At 40.3% G+C, this 21109-nt stretch overlaps 2 protein-coding genes across 3 annotated transcripts; one reads left to right on the forward strand and one right to left on the reverse strand.

The window, feature by feature from the left end:
- Window positions 1-2069: 2069 nt before the first annotated feature.
- On the reverse strand, window positions 2070-10925 carry LOC124060920 (MAU2 chromatid cohesion factor homolog). The gene is made up of 18 exons (XM_046392323.1): window positions 10614-10925; window positions 10215-10298; window positions 9934-10029; window positions 9613-9707; window positions 9028-9055; window positions 8659-8814; window positions 8291-8437; window positions 7574-7664; window positions 7340-7443; window positions 7086-7163; window positions 6895-6960; window positions 6674-6757; window positions 5543-5592; window positions 5340-5417; window positions 5143-5254; window positions 3933-4023; window positions 3572-3699; window positions 2070-3403 (listed from the first exon to the last, which is right to left on the reverse strand). The coding sequence occupies exons 1-18, from the start codon at window positions 10845-10847 to the stop codon at window positions 3329-3331; spliced, it is 1797 nt and encodes a 598-aa protein (XP_046248279.1). The 5' UTR covers window positions 10848-10925; the 3' UTR covers window positions 2070-3328.
- Window positions 10926-11625: 700 nt separating this feature from the next.
- Window positions 11626-18292, forward strand: LOC124060968 (mitochondrial coenzyme A transporter SLC25A42-like). Of its 2 annotated transcripts, XM_046392419.1 has the most exons (8): window positions 11626-11968; window positions 12391-12539; window positions 14071-14182; window positions 14431-14456; window positions 15012-15178; window positions 15706-15822; window positions 16607-16758; window positions 16907-18292. In XM_046392419.1, the coding sequence occupies exons 2-8, from the start codon at window positions 12453-12455 to the stop codon at window positions 17230-17232; spliced, it is 987 nt and encodes a 328-aa protein (XP_046248375.1). In that variant the 5' UTR covers window positions 11626-11968; window positions 12391-12452; the 3' UTR covers window positions 17233-18292. The 2 variants fall into 2 exon arrangements, with proteins under 2 accessions (XP_046248375.1, XP_046248376.1); XM_046392420.1 differs by lacking the exon at window positions 11626-11968 and having other exon boundaries at window positions 12124-12539.
- The last annotated feature ends 2817 nt before the right edge of the window (window positions 18293-21109 follow it).

Here is a 21109-nt window from a genome sequence, read left to right on the forward strand (position 1 = left end):
ACTGAAGTTTGAGTTTTGGAACGTTTGTTTTCTTGACAAACTCACATTTTGCATATCACATTTACCCTGGTAGTCTAAATCTTATCCCCCATCCAGGTATGTGTGTACTTTTCACATGCAGTATTTTTATATGTCTGGAGGCTTCCTCATGTGCATGCCTCTGTGTGTGTGTGTGTGTGTGTGTGTATGCACATGTGAATATCTGCCTTCTTTCACGTGGCTACTTTCTTAATTGCCATTGTGTAGCACAGGATCCAAGTTCACATAAAACAGTACCCTTACTGTACCTAAAATGTTTTAAAAGCATCAAACTGGTCAGCTTTAATTTTGCCACCACATATCATAACAAACAGCTGAATCTGAATTACTGGGGTTTCAGTCACAACATAACAGAAGTAAACAGAAAAGTTTTTGTTCAGTGAATCATACACAATGCGAAATCTAAACTATATCATCTGAATGTAATTTTTATTATACAAGATAGGAATATTTATTATATAAGATTTTCCTATTTGACTATGTGATAGCTTATGGTGGACATTAACAGTTTAGTGTTCCTGCATAATATGGGATGACAGTGGCAGAAGAACAAAAGTAATGGTTGCAGATTAGACATTACCATGGATCTGCCGCACAGCCATCATCTTGGGGTGACATAGCTGTACTGTACAACTCCATAGCCATGCTGGGCACTGATGTGGCCACAGATTGTGATATTTGCTGGGGTGGGAATTCCTGTGCTTCTCCTCACTAACTGATTCAGACCCTCCTTTTGTTTGCAGGCATGTTGCAGACCTGTTCAGGTTGCCAGATAGCCAGGGAAATAGCGGTGCAGTAGATCAGGGCATCTGTAGCTACATAGTTATGTAGGAAATGTTCTTAGGTTTATCTCTATTGAAGTTGTTCTGTGGGTCCTGCTACATGTGGCAAAGGAGGCACAGGAACAGCAGCCCCCAACCTCTCCACAACCACTCATCAAACAGGTGTGGGAATGGAGGTGCACACAAAAGTCCTTGCCACTGGGACAACTCAGCACTGGGTCACAGTCAGCACAAAGTCCAGGCTGTGCTTTGAATCTGTGCAGTTAACCTGAGAGGATAAATAAAAGGTTGAGGGCAGACTTAGTTTACTACTCCACACAGGACTCAAATAGCTTGTTAAATCCACTTCTGAGTGGTTCAAATGAATGTTTTTGTTGCGAGAACAGAACCCCCCCCCCCCCCCCCCCCCCCCCCCCTCATGGTCTTAACAAGACTGAATGTTTAGATGCATAGACAATACATGGGTACTGCTATCAAAATTAACATATGGATATTAACAGATCCTGTGGACAGAGACACCTCAGCAGAAGATACAGCTGGTTAGAGAAGCAAACAACAGCAAATGGGACCCGTAACCAGTAACATTTCAAACCACTACAAAGTTTTACCCATCCTAAACAAAATGCAACGTCTTGACTGTTTTCACTTTTTTTGTTTTATGGAGGCAATTCGTTTGTTGAATACTTTTTTAAACAGCGATAGCTGACTAAACCAACCATCAGAAACACAATGAAGACGATGAAAAAGAACTATACTATGTGTATGTGATTGTTTCAGTGGTACATTTCAGCCATGCCAAGACATTTACATAGTGGTGGCTTTCAAAAGACTTTCCTGTAGAAATGCTAACTTCTATTTAAAGTACACTCAGTGAAATAGATTACAGTAGATTACAGCCCTAAAATGTAGATGTATGCACACTTTGTCTGGGAGAAAAGACTAACAGTAAATTTACATGCACGCAAATACATTTACACATTTCTTGAGCGCCACCTAAAGGCCCCTTAAAAAATACACATGCTCATCACTCTTACTGTGAATATTCTTGTGTACCGCTTACAGCTCCTCGTATGCACTCAATTTCCTTGTTTTCTTATTTTTATTTATTTTTTTGTTTGTTTAATTTTTGCAGTGTCTACAACTTCAGCAGTACTATGAGTGGCTCTGTTTGTTTCTGTTTTTCAGTTTTTGACTAACAAAAAAGAAAACTCAAGCTAGTGGAATAATGTCTACAAACTGATCAGTAACTTACAAAATTTCAATCATTTTTATTGGAAAATTATTGAAAACAATGTAAGCATTAAAAACATAGGCATTGGATAGAATATGGCTAGTACTCAAGCTTAAACTGTGTCCTTAAAGAGTACAATACCAAGCATTGGGATCATGTCTACATGGGATAGCTAAAAATACATATCACACTTTACTAAATTGACTTTATAAAATGTCACTGTACAATAAAGGTTCAACGTGTGGCAAATCTATACAAACATACTGTAAAGAAACCATTTAGTAGAACTATCAAGAGAAATTATAATATACCAAAATAAAATAAATTTGCTTTTGGATATCTGAAAATTACTCTAAGTTCCAAAAGTCCAAACATAATTTGTAAAAATTAATACATCAATGGGAAATTTATATATTATGGAACTTCAAAAATACATCAGTTTAATGTGTTGTTTGAGAGGGTATGTGGTAACCCTCACAGCCACCCAATGATATAAAATTCAGAAGTATTTCAACATTGTTCATTAACCGACCCACAGAGGCCTTTTCTGGTCCACAGAGGTACTGCACACAGTGGATTGTGCACTGATAAAATATAAGCACACTGCCAGTTTGTATCATGAAACCTTTCAACTGATTACTGTGTGAAAATATATTACAAGATGTGTCTATTCTATCTAATATGGATTTTGTGCGAAAATGATCTACCAAAATTTTATTGTTAGCAACCCAGGTCACAAACTTGTGTACAGGGAGTCCACCTCAGTAACTTCCATGCATGAAAAACAAAAAAAAAGAAAAAAAATCCATACAAAAAAGGCAAGATGTAAAATATTAATCGACAGTTACAAAAATATCAACATGAATAAATTAATTTCCTCTACACTTCTTTCCTGCCCCCCCATCTACCATCTTGTTTTTCCAACAAACGGAAAACAAAGCATGCGAACGCTGAGAAGGCATCTCCACACCTGAGGCAGAGAGGTCCTTTCGCACATCGCTATGTGTCCTTCGCTACTCTACTCAAAGAGTCCGGCCCCGTCCTCATGCCCTGTAAGCCTTCATGCCATCAGAGAGCGTAAAATACATGTACAACAGTAGTAACTGTTTTGCAACAATTAAAAATGTGATAGCAGACAATCAGGAAGCAATCTTGAGAAGCAAATAATCCTCTCAAATCTCAGCTACAGTGGTCTGACAGCAGGTTGTTAGGCATCAATCTGCTGCTTGTGATAATATACCAGCTACCGTTATAGGTAAGTCTGACAGGGGGTCTCTCATAGCAGGCTTGCAAGGCTGGTGGTTGGGCCGTTCTGGGCTTGGATCTGGACAGGAGGAGGGCCATCAGTCCACTGAAAAACAGACAGACAAATACTGTAATGTCAGAAAAACGAGACACAGTCAAGAGAAGTGCCACAGTGGACAAGAGTAAATGTGTAAATCTGGCGCTAGAGGTTAAAATGATGACAAGGACTAATGAAATGTAAACATTAAGAACGAAGCTTATCTGTTTCACATACACTTATGAGGTTATGCTCAGGGAGGCTACAGGCAGCAATGTGGTCCTGCAGCAGCTGCTGGGAGAAGTTCTGGTGCATCTGTGCTGCTTCATGAGCATCCATAGTGTTCCCAAGAGCCTTGTTCAAGTCTGTAAGGACAACACATGGTCAAAATTTCCCTTCAACCACAATGCTTACTATGTCAGAATGTTTATTTCTTAATTTCTTCAGAACAGATACTTTGATTTTGATACTGTGCTTCAAATGTGATGGCAAACTCAAGGTCAGCAAAGCAGGAGCTTTCATTTAATGAGTTAACGGGTAATGAGTCTAAGAACATAAATTAGGTTTTACCAACGCAAAGGAAATAGCTAATATGTACCTTTCAACAGGGCCGAAGACCAAAGCTGAACAGACATGTCAGGGATCTTGCTGGCCAGCTGCATGGCAGGTACAACCATGTTGTTGCTTTCCTAAAAGAGAAATGGGAAACTTTTTAGAAAGCAAAATAGGGAGAAACCACTGGACAACACTGATTTATAAAGTATGTAATCGGGGTTGGTTAGGTTTCCGGTTGGCTGGTCCTGTCTAGAGTACAAGCTGAAACTGATTTAATTTTGTGCTAACAGACTGAAGCAGCATTTGTCAAGTGTGGGTAGAGAAAGATCACTGCATGTGGCTAGTTAGCAGGAGTCCCTGGGATAGCTGATTAATGGGTGCATTTTTGATTTTAATTTTTTTTACTCACAATGTCTACTCCATTTATGTAGCACCATGTATCATCTCAGAGGAATGTTTTGTTGTTACTGCAATACACGGTTAATACAAATCAAATTTTCTGTATCTGTTTCAAATAAAAAGCTCTCTTTAGTTTCAGTGGGCTGAAACCCTTCATTTCTTAACAAGGCTTTCAGCAGCACGATGCGGGGAAACTCATCGGCTTCCAAGTTTCCTAAAGTAGCTTTGGCCACCTTATGTCAAGTTCCATCTGGCCAAAGTCTTAAATTATTTCTTATTATATTAGTTAAACTTAAGAAGAAAGTTCATTTGAATGGCTGAGAAATATAAAACATGATGTGTCACAGTTTGTCCTGATTGTGGTGCTTCTACACTCTCATTCAATGGCTCAGTGGGAGCAGCTACACAGCCAAGCACAACACGTAGCAGTAAAATTCAGTATACCAGCCCGGTCTTGCATTTGGCTTAGTATCAAACTAGCCCAACCCTCACTGCAACGTTACGTCCTACAGAGTCAGTCATTTTAGTATCATTCATGGGCATAAAAAAAAATTGTTAGCAATCACCAATTAATAATTTGTACACACAAAATACTAAATTCTTCCCACACATCAGTCACTTTGAACTCGCATATTACTTAATCTGTGCAAACTAATTAAGCAGAATTGATGATTCAAGTTTACTGTTGGTTTGGCTACACTGATCAGTTAGGGAGGAGAACTTAACCATTTGCAATCTTCTAGTCTGGTGAGCAAACTGCTCCAATATCTGTTGTTTAACCCAATTCTGGGACCAAACAGTGTCAGATTAGAATCAGCAAACATGAAACATATCTGTCATGTATATAATCTTACTCTGTGGTTGCCCAGTACATAAAAGATGTGGCCAAGCAGAACCAGAGAGCAGGCAGTGAGCCTGTTTAGATCCTCAGCATTTGACATCTTCAGAGTTTCCCGCAGGAAACGCCTGCAAAAAAAAATACATACAAATGTATAAATACAGAGTGGATCAATGGATGTGTTTCTATGAAACAATTTAAGATTTATCATACTTGGCCTCATTGTAGCGTCCTTGAAAGAAGGACAGGAGTCCCCTGATGTAGAAGGCTGCAGCACGGAGGCAATGGGAGCTAAATCAAAAACAATGACAATGGTTGTACATTTCAAAACCTGAAGTAGTTTTAACAAGTTGTATTGAGTTAATGTATTATCCATTATCGCACACAGAAAACATAAAAAATATTATGCCTCTTACCTTACTGGGAAGTTATGGTCTGGGTTTATTCGCTCAAGGAGGCTGTAAAGCTGAGGATGGAATTAAAACAAGAAATAAATTTAAAAGTGCACCTGTTAGTGGGAATGGAGCATATAACAGCATATGCTGTGCAATAGTAGAAATGTGTCCACTGGTTGAGATTTGGCAATACTGTTTCCACTGCGGAAGCTAACCCTTGATTCATATTCACACCCTGTCATTCGCACCATATACACTGCTAACCTGAACTCTTCCAGACATAACCTGTACAAGCTGTATCAGCTGAACCCGGCATTAACCAACATTTACCTTAGATATACCCAGGCAGTGCACTAGCAGAAAGTCTGACTGACCCCGTGTGTGTGTGTGTGTGTGTGTGTGTGAACAGAGCAGGACATTTTCAATACATTCAGAATGACTCAGTAGGCAAGTTGATGACACTTTTCTGTTTGACTGTATAGTGCTTTCATGTCTTACATTGATATTACCAATAATCCATAACATTCAAATACATGTAGACTTAAGATCAAACCAAAATCAGTCATCATGTGACGTGAGATAGCTGGTGCTCATGATGCACTTGTATTGTTCTCATTTGAAACTCTTAAGCTCCCATTTTGAGTGTTACTTTTACCACTTTGTGTCATCTCATGTGAGGCAGTTGTTTGTTTGTTCAGAAAGTCCAAATCAAAGAAGAAAATCAAATGTGAAAAGTGTTCTTACAGAACAATTACATTATTGTAATATAATGTTCTGAAATATAAAATTACATATAGTGTATAAAATTTACAAATTATTAGATAAGAACATGAATGTGTTGTTATCCAAGATAATGTCAGTCTACTGACTGTCTTCTTAAAAGAAGGTGGTACTTAAATGTTATTATCTATGCACTGTGCAGAGGGAAGACATTTTACAGTTGCGTAAATAACGTGTTAGCGCTCTCTGGTGGACAAACTATATAATGGCAACACCGTTTCTAAATGAAAACATACAGTATATCTGGCTTCTGTGGCTCATGTAGCAGTGTGTTGTTACTCTGTGGACCACCTATATGTCATTACCAATATATGTGAAATACACTTCTTGCAGCTTAAAGGTGTAGCCTGTTATTACTTAATACTAACAGACCTCCTGGTGTCGGTTTCCTTCCCTTATGTAGACACTGGCCAAGTTGGTAACAATGTACGTCCACAGTTCTTGGTGCGTGGTGAGCTGAAACAGAAGCAGAGCGGACATGTTTGAGACTAGAAAGAGCAGCTGCACCAGTAGAGGGAAGAGAATAAAAGAGGAGAAAAGAAGATATTGGTGACAGTATTTGAGAAGAGACAACAAAATCACTATGGACTCACCCGCAAGGCTGTGGTAAACTGTGCCTCTGCATTATCCATGCAGTTCACTGAGATACAGTATAGGCCCTGGGATATGACAAGAGTACAGATGTCAATTTCTCATCAAAACAGGGATTCAGTTACAGTACTATATATGTGTATATATACATACATATATAGTAGACCTGAATATTTAAGCTGGAAATACTCACTAATAGCGTGTGAAGCTGAGCAGCGTGGTTGGTGAATAGCCTGGGGGACTGTTGGCAAAGCTGACACACCTGTGAAATCTGAATGGACAGAACACAAAGTCAGAGTTCACCTCCACAAGCATGAAAATTCAATGTTGTAACATGCTACAAAGCAGAGCTTTCAAGCCTGCTTGACTTTGCTGGACTACCAACTGCCACCAATTAAATAAAACAAAATTCAATACAAAACAAATTTCAAAAAAGAAACAATATACCTCTTGTAATGCAGTGGCCTTATGGCCTGTGACAAGTCTACACATGATAATGTGCTCCAGTAGAATGACTTGAAAGGTAGAGAGGATGGGGCTGCAGTCCAACACTGAAAAGTGGGGGGTGAGAATTTAAAACGCATACGCAAGTAAGTGGTGCAAAATATCTCTTACAGTTCAAAAACTACATATGCACATTATATTGTTGTTCATGATTAAATACTTTTTCGAGTAGCTCACTTTTTAGTTTTTCTAGTTGCATAAGAGCTTTGTCTGTATACTTCTGGGCTTTCTCCAAATAGCCTGCTTGCATGGAGTGCATGACAGTCACCTGCAAAATGACAAGAAAGAGTTCACATTAAACACTGCAAACTGACTCCCAGCAGTGTCCACAGTAATTTATTATCGTTTTCTTCTAATTACAAGAGAAACAGTTGGATTTCACATACAATGAAATAATATTTGAAAAACTAACAAAACGTCAACAACAGGTCCTCTTGTCTTTGTGCTCTCCTCGTTTCAAAGTGCATTTTGGCTCGAGTGTGGAGGGTTGTACAGGATTCTGTGACTATAATTTCCAAGGCCTCTAAAGACATCCAAAATCGCTTGTTCATTCCTGAAAACTAGTCTGACACTTATGGACAACACCAAATTACACTACAAAAAAGCCAAAATTCAGCATCTAATTTTTCTTCTTGGAAAGCAAATTTAATCAAGATTAAAATGGTAATAAGTGTTGAACTTCCATCAGAATCATTCAGAAGGAGAAGAACAGGTCTGATTGAATTCAGTAGTATCCCCCAAGTCTAAAACTGATCAGGATTTTTGCAATGTAGCAGGTTGGCAGGTACCACAACTCACAGTGAGGGGAAGAAACGAAACAATGACTACTTATGGGTTGTTTGAGAGATAACTTTTAGAGGTTTTTATGTGGCAAAGAAAGAGAAGTGGCATTACCAAATAGACAAGGACACACATGTGCTCCTTAGGCAGCCAATGGAAGAGGTCAGCTGGGTTGCTGGGCAGAATTTCATCATCATGGAGTGTAGAAATGGTCTGGATGCACTGTTGCAGCTGCTTCAGACATGGCTTCACGCTCTTCACCTGGGGCAACATGAATAGGACAATATGTCCCATCTCAGGTCGATATAGTCTCAGACAATTGGATATCAAAACTAGTTTATCATTCCTAATGCATTTATAAAAGCAATATATGCATGGATGCTGGTCAATACAATTCCTGTGTGTTCACATGCATGTCATTTTAAATCCTTATGAACAACTCTGGCCCATTTAATCTAACAACTCCAGGCTGGTTTTCCTACCTGTCCAGCATCCAGGTAGTGTGTGACCTGAAGGACCAGGAAAAAGACCCTCAGGGACTCCTTCTGGATGGGGTTTCCCTGCCAGTTTTCTACAATAGTTCCGCATAGTGTGAGTAGAGGATGCACCTCGCCGAGTTTCCTCTCCATTAGCAGCAACTGCATGATTACAAAAAAACCCCACACAAATCAAATCACAATCAAAACTAAGTGGAATTACTACTAGTTGTGTGGAGGTATTGTTGAGTTATACACAAAAATAAATAATAAAAAGTGGCAAGACAGACATTTTGTGCCATAAATTACTATTCATGCTGCCATGGTGTAATGGTACAAATGGCATAACAAAGTAAATCATAATAGATGACTCACCATTCCTTTACTGAGGAGAAACAATGCCCTAAAAAGGCAAAAACATCGAGTGAGCTTAGTTGGTGAAAAGTGCATTAGTTTAAAAAGTTTTAATAGAAGCACACTTTCATGAATAACTAGGTACTTGTAGTGGGAACTTTGTGATTTTTTTGTTTTGAATTCACTACGTACTATGTAATTAGTCTGAACTTGAAATGAAAAGAAGGTGCAAGAAAAAGTTTTGTTTAGTTTTGCCAAGTAGCTAAAACAGGATATACAATACTATAAATGTAAAAAACAAAAACAAAAAAGCAAATAAATTCCTGTATGTTGTAGCATCTGTGCTATTGAGAATGAAAAGTCACTAACAAAACAAAATTGCTGTGCATAGTTTCATAGTCCATTTCCCATTATTTGGCTTGGGGCAGTCCCTTAGATGGCAAAGCTCTATACACACATGCCAACTGGAGGGAAGTGGATCTGTGAATTACTAAAATGATTAACTTAAGTACTTATAAATTACAGATCGATTCTGTAAGACTCAGTCAGACTCTACACACTAAAACTCGTAAATATGGAGTCAGCAGAGGAATGGGTGACATGTACCTTGTGTATTCTGACCCAACCACTCGTGCGTACTCGGCTCCAACCCCCAGCAGGTCACATGCTGAAACCAAGTCTTTCTCCAGAGTATGAAGTTGCTGAAAGAGACAATAATATTCCTGTCATTACCAGAGATTCTTTCAGGATATGAACACAACACAGGTGTGAACAAATAACACTCAGATTAACTAACAGGACTTTTTCACGCTGTTGTGAATTTGATCTCATGCCAGCTCAAACGCTGCTGGATCTGGACATAAGAGAGGCTTGTGAAACAATGTCACTCCTACAGGGACACATTCATAGTGTTGCACTGATACATACCGCCAACTGGAACAACAATCTGCAGTGCCAGTATGGTGTTTGTTGTGAAATCTGGATAGCCTTGCGAAGTAAGGGTTTTGCAGAGTCCACCAAATTCTGAAAATTGATTAAAGATGATCACTAGCCAATAAGAAATACCACATCCTTCAGTCTATACACTATCACATATAAAATTAATACTCAGTTTCATTTTGTGGTCATTGAAGAATGCATACAGTTTAACTTTAATCTTACAACAATAACGTTAAAGTTTCTTAAAATTTAACCAAACATGACCTTACCTGTTGGCAGAAGAGCTCTGACAAAATGCTGGCTGCTTCAAATTTAACATCTTCAAACTGAGGGACTTGTTGAGATATAAACCACTACAAAACAAAGACAGAATATGTTAGCGGCGTCATTCTGTCGGTGATTGCTACCTTTATGAAACAATATTAACACTAATCCCATACAGCGGCTTCTCTGGCTAGCACCAGAAAAAGAACGAACGAGGCCATGTCGGGACGAGTAGTTAACAAAAAGATAACAAATGTTATATTTCAGCTTCTTTAGGAAGTTAGCCTTCCCTGTTGAACAGCTATTTAAAGATTTCCGCTGTTCGCCGTTGTCGCTGCCTGTGGCCTACACCCGTCCCCTTCTATGCTGCATCCCCGTTCTTTCCTAAATCGAACGCCCCTCACCGCTTTCTCCAGGTGGCTGCGGGCCAGCTCGCTGTTCTTGGTGTGGTGGTAGAGAACTGAGCCCAGCTGAAGATGTGTACGGGCTTCGATCCTCTGTGGAGGCTTAAACTGAAACACTGCCTGTAAACAGTGCACACAGAGGCGGATTTTTGGCGGACTAGACGTTCGAAAATGTTCAGCAAAGCCGAGAAGGGCGAGATACCAGCGCTCCGGGGCCTCTACGTTTGACGCCATTTTCCCCGACAACAACAAGTTTTTCAGCGCTATGGCCAGACTGCCGAGTTGCCAGGTTCGGTCAGCCACAACCCACAAGCAAAGCGTCGAAAGCTCCACTAACCCCTTTTGTTTGCTCTTCTTCCCTTAGTAAACGTTCAGTCATGCATGTCATGTTACGTGGTTACGCGCTTTGTAAAAGTTAGAATAATGTAGCACAAAAATACATTTATAACAATAAGACGATTTACGGATGTATTAACCTTCTCTAAGACTGCTTCTATTTTATTGTGAGACACTAGCAGTTTGAATAATTCTAATTTTACGACATTCTACTCCTAGTCTACTGTAATATGTTTCACTGGGAAATACTGAGTTATTTCACTTGACTATACATGTTTCACTGTAAGGTTTTACATGCAAAACACACATTAAAGAGAGTATTCTGAATTTCAGCTGAACATGTAGAGTATTGGGTCAGTCACAAAGAGTATTTCTTTAAGATTAATGTACAATTAGTTACTGACAAATAAGGGATTTTATTTCAATTAATCATTTTACGTCACACGTAGAACTGATTAGCCAGATAATATCTGCATATATTGATGCATTTGGTGTTTGGGGTGTTATAACGTGATTGCGGTTGGGGTCAACCCTGCTGTGAAACTCAAAATGTGATTTAAACATTGTTACAGAGTTTCTGTTACACATTTTACTAACTTGGCAACCCAATGTTGTAGCTACACTCGCGAGATTTCACCTAAGTAAAACAACTCTCTCATGGGTATTGTAGTCCAAAATAATCGCATACGCTGTCCCAGTTTCTTTAAGACCTTGAAATGCCCAAATAATCTTGCGCGCAGAACCGCACAGCAGCACAGTTTTCTCGCAGGCGTCGTCTATAAATAGACAACACGCTCTGCCGCAGCTTGACACCTGTCTTTTACGATAATCTATCTTCAGAAACGTCAACAACGTGAAAAGACGTGCAGGCACCTCGCAGCGTGTTTGCAAGTTATAAGAGCCAGCCTCCAGCCAGCAAGCAAGAAATGTGTGCAAGAACGTGCAGGACAGACTGGTGACTGACTGATACAACACATCGAAGACTTGTAAACACGGAGTCTTTTATAACACTGACGAAGGTAACAAAATGCAGAATTTAATCACTGAACGGCCAGATTTTACTGGATCACAGCACAGACTTGTTATTTTATTATTTGTGTAACTATGATTCGCAGTTGATTTATGCTATTTGAGGTGTGGCCATTAAGTTAATATCTGCACTCATCAGTATTAGGACACTGCCAAGTGAACCAGGCTGATGACTAAGAAATACGAACGTTGTGTTTGGTTATGTGCTGAACAGTAACGACGGATTACACAGCACAGGTTTTGAAATGCAATACCCTGTTTACAAGCCAGGCTGTTTGTGCACAATATGGGCATGCGTGCAATCACGTACTCACATGATGATATGAGGCAGTGCGACACGACGGGCTGTTGTTTTCTTAACTGTCTTTTTAACTGCCCAGTCTTATTTTCTCCTATGTATGTTTCTCTGCAGTGGTTTTTCCTGGAGGAGTGACTGAGTGTGTTGACAGACTTGATAACCTGTGAAGGGCACACATGGCCCATCGTGTGAATGACCATCCGAGCCGTCTGCCCGTGGCCCAGGCCACCGTGCTGACTCTGCCACCCTCCAGCCAAGCAAAGGTGAGCACACTTGCTGCCCATTCACATGTTCCACAAGAATACAAATGGTTAAAAATGTCACTTGTAATGGCACATTAGAGGATTTTGGATATGGCTTGTTCATAAATTGTGATACAATCTGGTCGTGAACCAGAGAGTGATAAAAACCTACCCGTCACAGTGTTACACTTTAGGCCATGTTTATCATGACAGTGTATGTAAATATTCTTCAAAGAACACAATTTGTCAAATTGTTCTGTGGTCCCCCCCTGTGATATTATTCAGTCAACCCTAAGACAAACCATACTGTGTGGCTCTTGGGCATTGCTCAGTGTTGTGGAGCTGTTGTTGTGGCGTAGAGCCTTACTGGCATGATACATACTTTGAAGGACATGTCTACAGAGTACACGGCCGTAAATAGCAGGCAGATACCAGCTAATCTAAAGCTGGCCTCAGTTTACAGAGCATTACAGTGCGTGGCGTTGAATTACGAGAAGCATGGCACATGTTTGTTGTATTATGACAGTATTGTGGTATGTCAGCAAATGAGACAATATGTGTAGCCTTTTTCTTTTTTAAGTTTAAAGTTTATTTTCAGATATAATAAGTGTACCAAATAAAAAGGTATTCAGACCAGTAAGGAAATGTTGCACCTCCACAGTACTCTATAGTTCAAGTTAAAGTCATGGATTTTGCTTAAGTAAACATGCAAATGTATGGCATGTATACTTTAAGTACCCAAAGTTAAAATACTCAGTAATCAAATAAATGTAGTGTAGTAAAAAGAACAATACTTTTCTCTGAAATGTGGTTGAGTAGAAGTAGCAGTTCAAGTATCTCAAAATGCTACTTCAATATATCATTTTAGTAAATGTACTTAGTTACTCTCTGCCACTGGTTGACAGCAGTTGAAACCAGACAGCATACTTAGCCCAGGAGGTCAGTTTATTGGCTGTATGTTAAACTGTAATAAATCAAAAACCTAGATACGCACAGACTCGAGTGAAATCCTAAACTGTATCTTCCCTCCCCTGGCTGTTTGTTATTCATGCCAAATGCTCCTCTTATCGGTTAGTGGGATTGTTTATTGGGTTCAGCTGTCCTTTCCAGCTGAACGACTGCTCATGTGCATACACGCCCACAGCCACACACACACACACACACACACACACAAATAAACAGCTCTGCTCCAGTGAAGCGCCAGTCAGGTTTATCTCTTGTGATTTTTGTCAGAGCAGTTGAGTCACTCTGGCTCTAATCCATGTGCAGACTTTGGTGTTCTGTTGCAGTGATTTGGCTCAGGGATAGATACGGGAGTGTTTGAGCTGGTAATTGTGTGACGTTTGTGTTACATGTTTGTGAGGATCAAGCGGTCACATGTTGAGAGATGTATTATTAAATGTACTTTCTTGGTTTTTAACACGTTAAAAAGTAATCAGGTGGACGGTCGTAAAGATATCCTCAGTTATCTTAAGGGTCAGTTTGTGTCAGTGTAACGTGACTAAAGGTCCTCAGAGCGATGCAGTGCAAACGTGACTGTGTGTCCAAACAGGACTTGAGGCCCAGGGGGTCCGCGCTCGAGTCCCTGCTGTGCGGGGCGTTTGCTGGAGCCGTGGCCAAAACAGTTATTGCACCTCTGGATCGGACCAAGATCATTTTCCAAGGCAAGAATAACACTCCACAGAAAGGTTTCTTTATATAAGTATAGACTCTACAGACACACGGTATGCTGCTGTATGTAAGAGACTTAAATCATGTTCTGTAATGCAACTTGTGCTCATACCAGAGTTTTCACACACTGTTGTAAGTGTTTTTAACTAATTGCTAATCCTCTTAGTGGATGTTTAGCCTGCATGAGAGAGTGTGTTGTTTAACCCTGACCTTCACTGTGTCTCTTGTTGTTTTTCTACAGTGTCCTCAAAGAGATTCTCAGCTAAGGTGAGTTCCGGTTTCTTTCTTGGCAACAAAGCAATCAATGATGTATTCTGGATTTATCTAAGTTACTGTAATATAAATGAGATAAATGAGATCAAATACAACTGGCAGCCAGCATGAAATTGTAAAGGCACACTGCATTAATAATGGGAATGAATACGGTATAATAAATGCTTCAAGCTTCTCATATCTTAATATTTCTTGCTTTTCTTAATTTTATGCAATTCTATATTGAGCACTTTTCTATTTTTGTGACTGATAAGTCATTTTAGGCATTTGTTAAAAGTGAGAACGATTGACATTTTATATATCAAACAACAAAAGAAAAATGTAATAATAAATAAAATAAAAAGAAAACATCTATCAGTAATATCAAATCTGCTGTAGTATTATTGTATATGTCGTTGTCCATGCTCACACCTGAGCACGTGTTCAGTCCTACAACCTGATTGTCCACCTCGAAGACATTTAGGTTATCGTGTTGGATAGATATTAGATGTGGGAAAATGTGAAGGGCATCTATAGCAGCTCCTTACCAAACAAACTCACTACCCCCAGGAGGCCTTCAGGCTCATCTACTGCAGTTACATGAAGGATGGGCTGCTCAGTCTGTGGAGGGGGAACTCCGCCACCATGGTGAGGGTCATGCCCTACGCGGCCATCCAGTTCTGCTCACACGAACAGTACAAAAAACATCTGGGAGGCTACTACGGCTACCAGGGAAAGTGAGTAGAGACTTTGTATTTCAGTAGTCTTATTTTATTGATTTATTTAAATGTAAAAACGTCACAACGTTGAGTTTGTAGCCATGGTAGCAGCAAAACTCTAGTCGGTCCACCACATTGGTCCAGACTGAAACTACTCGAAAAATATTGGATTGTTTTGGGGTTTTTTTTTTAAATCGAAATATCTGGGCTAAATAGATTGCTGTGAAACTTGGCACAGGCATTCATGGTCCCCAGAGAATGAATAGTGTTAACTTTGAACTTTGATGACTTTTCTTCCACACTTTGGTTCATGATCAAAGCTAATGACAATCCCATCAGCCTCAGCTGTATGTTCTGTTTAGTGCTAATTAGCAAACCAAGATGGTGAACAAGTTAATTATCATACGTGCTAGACATCGACAGGCTGGCATCATCACTGTGAGCATGTTAGGTCAAAGCAGCATAATGCAAAAGTACGACCTCAGAAAGAGAGACGAAGCTTTTTGTGTCGTTTTTGCTTCAGATTATTGCGTTGTTTGTTTCAGAGCTCTGCCTCCTTTCCCACGCTTCCTGGCTGGTTCTCTGGCTGGCACCACTGCTGCTATGCTCACCTACCCTTTGGATATGGTGCGAGCCAGGATGGCGGTCACAGCCAAAGAAATGTAAGCACTTACTACTGTGTACCAAGGCTCTCTCTCTAAACAAACTCACCCTGTGTGAGTACTAAGGCTAATTTATGGTAGGGCACTTTTTTTAAATTATATATGTTCAACAGAAAAAAGCTGATGTCCCTGACCTGCGGATTTTTGTTATGTCAGGTTCACTGTCATATTTTGTGATGCAAAGTGACTGAGTAGTGATACTAATGTTGCCATGGTGATAGTATCTAGTTTCAATCCGCATCAACTCAGCTGCATTGGGCGTTTCTGTTCATCTGCAGCAGCTCCTGGTGAGCTGAGAGGACAGCAGCTGTCCAGAAGGCCTTCAGAAGGCTGACTGACTGGCAGACATTTACTGAACTGAAATATGTCAGCTCCATGGGCAGAAATCAACAGTGTGTGTATTTATTGATTAATTGATTTTATTTCCCAACCCACCATTGTGAGTCAACATGCTGATTGCAGACAAACTGGGAACTGATCAATAAATGTGTTTACAGTAAATAAGTTAAAAACGTACCCACAGCGGGATAGTGTGATTGAAACAGAAATACACTCAGAGTGTAAAAAACGTGCAGGGGATCTCTGGTTACCATAGAGACAACCTGAAAACCTTTTGCAGAAGCATAAATCGAAAATGGCCCGTGACTGTTTAATTTCTGTCAGGCGACACTGTTGTTATGTTCCGATTACAATCAAGTAGATCATCGCAGTGCATAGCGGTCATACAATACCACACATAATGGTCAACGCTTTGGCACACTTTTGTCGTTTTGTCTCCGGACAGGTACAGCAACATCATGCACGTCTTTGTACGGATCTCCCAAGAGGAAGGTGTGAAGACCCTTTACAGAGGCTTCACTCCCACTATCCTGGGTGTCATCCCGTATGCAGGAATCACTTTTTTCACATATGAGACCCTCAAAAAGCTACACACAGGTACTGATCCTTAGCGCTTTTCCTTTTAATGGAAACATTCACTTCAGTGATGTGACATTTGAGATATTTAGCTGACTAGAAAAATGTGTCATTGACATGTTTACTTCTTTCCTTCTTTGTTTTTTTTATTTTCTCTCTCTCGCACCAGAAAAAACGAAGCGATCCCAACCCTACCCTTATGAGCGCTTGGCTTTCGGTGCCTGTGCAGGCCTGATTGGACAGTCTGCCTCGTACCCCCTGGACGTGGTACGTCGGCGCATGCAGACAGCCGGCGTTACGGGCTCATCCTACAAGACCATTCTGGGGACCATGTGTGAGATCGTAACACAGGAGGGAGTAATACGTGGACTATACAAAGGGCTGAGCATGAACTGGCTTAAAGGGCCCATTGCTGTGGGGATTAGCTTCACCACGTTTGACATCACACACAGCCTTCTGCTCAAATTGCATCAGATGAGCTACTTCGCCCACTGAATCGGTCGGGAGTGACAGACGGACAACGAAAAGCACAGATGAGACTGACGTGAGGGACATTGTCAACTCTGTCGTATGGCAATAATGAGACCCTGCACTCGGTCAGTGCAGGATCGTCTGCTGTACACTCCTGTTCCCTTCAGACAGGATGTCAGAGGACTGGATGAGTGGACAGGAGATCTGTCGTGCACAAAGAAGCTGTGTAATTTGGTAAACGCAGTCAGTATTCACAGTCAGAGAGGATGAGGAGACGAAAAGAGGTGTCTTAAAATCGTCGTTCACTCAATCACAACTTTTTGATATTGAGGCGCCATCAGGGTGGCTGAAGTGATTTAAATGTGGATAAAGATTGTTGTGTTTTTGATAGATGGATGTGGAGGACTTTTGTGTTGTGTCATAAGATAATGCTTGCACTTTATTAAAATGTTCTTTCAACTTAATCATCTATTAACAGAGAGGACTTTTAATGGGTTTTACTGTTTTTAGTGTGGAGAGAAATTTTATTTTTATTTTAATCACATTTTTTTTAATGATTATTTCAAATTGCTTGATCATGCAGTTTTATGATTTGGGTAATTATGCTATATGCTTTGTTCTCATTTCCAATTTCATGGTGCCTATGTGGACCGAATGTGAAGTGATGATTGTGATTGTACAGGAGAGTGATCATGTCAGCAGCACTACACAGTTTCACTGTCCGTCCAGCACTGAGGGAGGGTGATTCACTATTAAAATGTCTAATAAGTGGAGGCTTTAACAAATACATGATAAATAAATGTCTCTCTATATATGTCTAAGATCTTGGTATGTGCATATAAAGGTTTAAATTTTTGTTTTACTGTGCTCTCATTCTTGTTCAAATTCTATCATTGCATTGTTTACGAGAACATTTTAAATACACCAAAGCACTTAAATCAGTCATAGGTTTCATGTGAATAGAAAGTTATTCTACTTTCAGTGGCAATGTACGTTTCAAAGATACAGTATTTCCAAAGATGAAAGTATAAAGTTGTGTCATGTCAAACCGACCATCCAATAAAGATTCTGTCCACAACCATGAGCAACGAGTCCTTCTGTCCACTAGAGGGGGCCATGTGATAAGCAAAGCCGCCCAGTGTCATTAAATAAAGACTCCACTTAATCTGGACATGGACAGCGTATTGTTTCTGTTTTGCATCTGTTTCCCGTGAAGTGTCAGATCTAACAATGTAAATATTTCTCGTGTATAATCATGTAAAATCGCAGTATAAATGTATATACTCTTGGAATTCGTGTCTGACCCACGTGTCTGTGAGACCACCTATTCAGTCACTTTCAGTAGATGGCAGCATTGAGTGGCCTCTCCTCCTCGAAGATGATTGAGGTTAGTTAGGCTCTGATCAACTCCTGGCCTGAACTTGACCTGCCCTCCGCTCACTGGCACAATCTTTATTGTAGCTTCATCCTTTTGTGTTTTATTTAATTCAAACATTCTGTGTAAAATATCTGTTACTGTATTAATGGTGCAAATGCTGCCTTTTACACATGCAATGTTATAAAGAAAAAAATGGTGAAATCCATACTATAAAACACCTCAAAGGCTATTGACATACTGAAATATTTTATAAATAATTTATGCGTTGTATTTGACACTTCTTTTTATACAAAGATGTTCTGGGGTCAGAATTATAGTGACAATGCAATTGAAGGAGAAATATAACAAGTGAAATTTGTAAGAAATTAGAACTCATGCCCAGTCTTTAAATAATATTTATTTATAACTTTTATCTCATTTATGTGAACTTACAAAGCAATTGATAAAAATAAATCTTGTTGCACAGTTAACAAAAACACTAAAAAGTATCAGCGATTATAGATGAACATGAAAATTTAGATCACACAGTATATATGAATTTCTTTAAACTCCCATCAAATAGATTAAACAAGATGTAAGTAGCCACACACATCAACCCAAATCCTAATGTCTTAAAATTAGTTTATTTTTAATGAAACATTACTTAATACTACACATTGCTATTTAAAAATATTGTCTTCAATAATTGCTATTTAAAAATATTGTCTTCAATAATTAATGACTGATTAGTGTTCCAGATATATTTGCAACACTTATCAGTGCTCATCCTGTTTTGCTGCACTGGTTAGTGCGCATGAGCTGTGACTGACTGTACTGTATGAGTGTGCGTCCGCTCTGTGATAGCATCATTCACCATCTGAAACCGCTTCCTTTTCTTTACCAGCTCCTGAACTTCTTGTCCGAGCAGTTGGATGGAGGGACTCTGCCCTCCTTCCTTCTGTCCGCCTGCCATCCCTCCATCGTTCATCCTTTCCTGCCTATATGACCTTGACTGAGAATTATGGGATATCCTGCCACCCCACAGTGTGCAGCCACCAAGCCTGGTATTGCAACAGTCGAAACAATACCACTGTGTGGATAACATGGTCAGAGGGTGGGTGTCTGAGAGAAGCAGGAGGAGGAGGGGTGAAAAGATGCTTCTTGAAGGCGCCGTTGCCATAGGTAACCTGGATCTGTGCCAGGAGAGGGGAGCGAACCATTTGCATGTATTCAAATCTTGCATGAATAATTCACTTTGAAGCCTCTGCTGGAGCACTGGCAGACAATAGCTGTTCACACACACACACACACACACGAATGCATCGCATAAGGGTGAAAATGCACACAAATACAGCTCTCCCGCACCCACAAACCCATCCTGATCCTGTGTGAGAAAGGTGAGAAGGTTATACTGGGAGGCACACAGGAATAAAGCCTTTCTCAGACCTAAATCAGATTCGGATGCGGTAAGAAGGTGGCTTCAGCCATAATATCATTTTGCATGTATTTCAGGGGCTTTGTGTTCTGCATATACGAGGCCTGTGCATCTCCAGGCACAGGTGCTGTTTGACTTTGAGCTTACACTGTGGATGTCACACCACTGGGGGCTGAGGAGGGAATGTACAGTAAACATATGCATGTACACACACGTTCACACCCCTGTGGTGCCCTGAAACACACTGGCTGGGATCCAGTTGCCATCACTTTGAAGGTCAGCTCAGTGTTAGCTTCTCAAGCACATGGTATCCTCGGCCATTTTTCATAAATTCACCAGCATTAAAACGCCTTGAGAGGCTTTTTATCTAACATAAACGGAGCCTGTAAACGTTTCGTCATAAACTAGTCTTAAAAAAAGCTGAGAAACAAGTGAAAAAATACCTAATCACACTGCCGTGGCTATAAAACTCGGTAAAGAACAGCTATAATCCCTCCGTGCATGCATACTGATATTTACAAGTGCTATAGGAACGTCATCCTCTCCCAACCTCGGAGCTCCCTCTCCCCATAGCTCAGTCTTGTTAATTTTATAAGATCCAGCGTATTGCCACTTATCGGCTGGCAGCGTTGTAAAAGCTCTGGGGTCAGTGCATTACCGAGCTGCTGGGCTCCACTCTTCCATTAGAGGGAGTGTTCAGGCTGCGTTGGCCTTCACTCAATCAAATACAGGCTCCAAACGGCTGCTCCAAGTGCAGATGAGGGGGCACAAACATACACACACACACACACACACACACACACACACACGTACAAACGGAGACCAGTTCCTGGTTGTGAAACTATAGCATGCATAAATATGAGCACATAAATCCAGGCTCCTACACACACACACACACACACACACTCATATACAGTATGCGCTTGTCTTCATCGCTTCGAGCCCCTGAGGGGGGTAACGCATTCATTTGCATGGAGTGTTTGCATGTAAAGAGAGTAAATGTATAGGTGTGTGTGCTTGTACTGCGGCTGACATTTTCACCATTTGGCATTTGAACAGATTCATCGCTAAATGAGTTGCAGCCCCCTCCCCAATCTCTGGATCAGGTG

Source organism: Scatophagus argus, chromosome 6, assembly GCF_020382885.2.
Source record: "Scatophagus argus isolate fScaArg1 chromosome 6, fScaArg1.pri, whole genome shotgun sequence".
In the NCBI taxonomy this organism is placed as follows: Eukaryota; Metazoa; Chordata; class Actinopteri; family Scatophagidae; genus Scatophagus; species Scatophagus argus.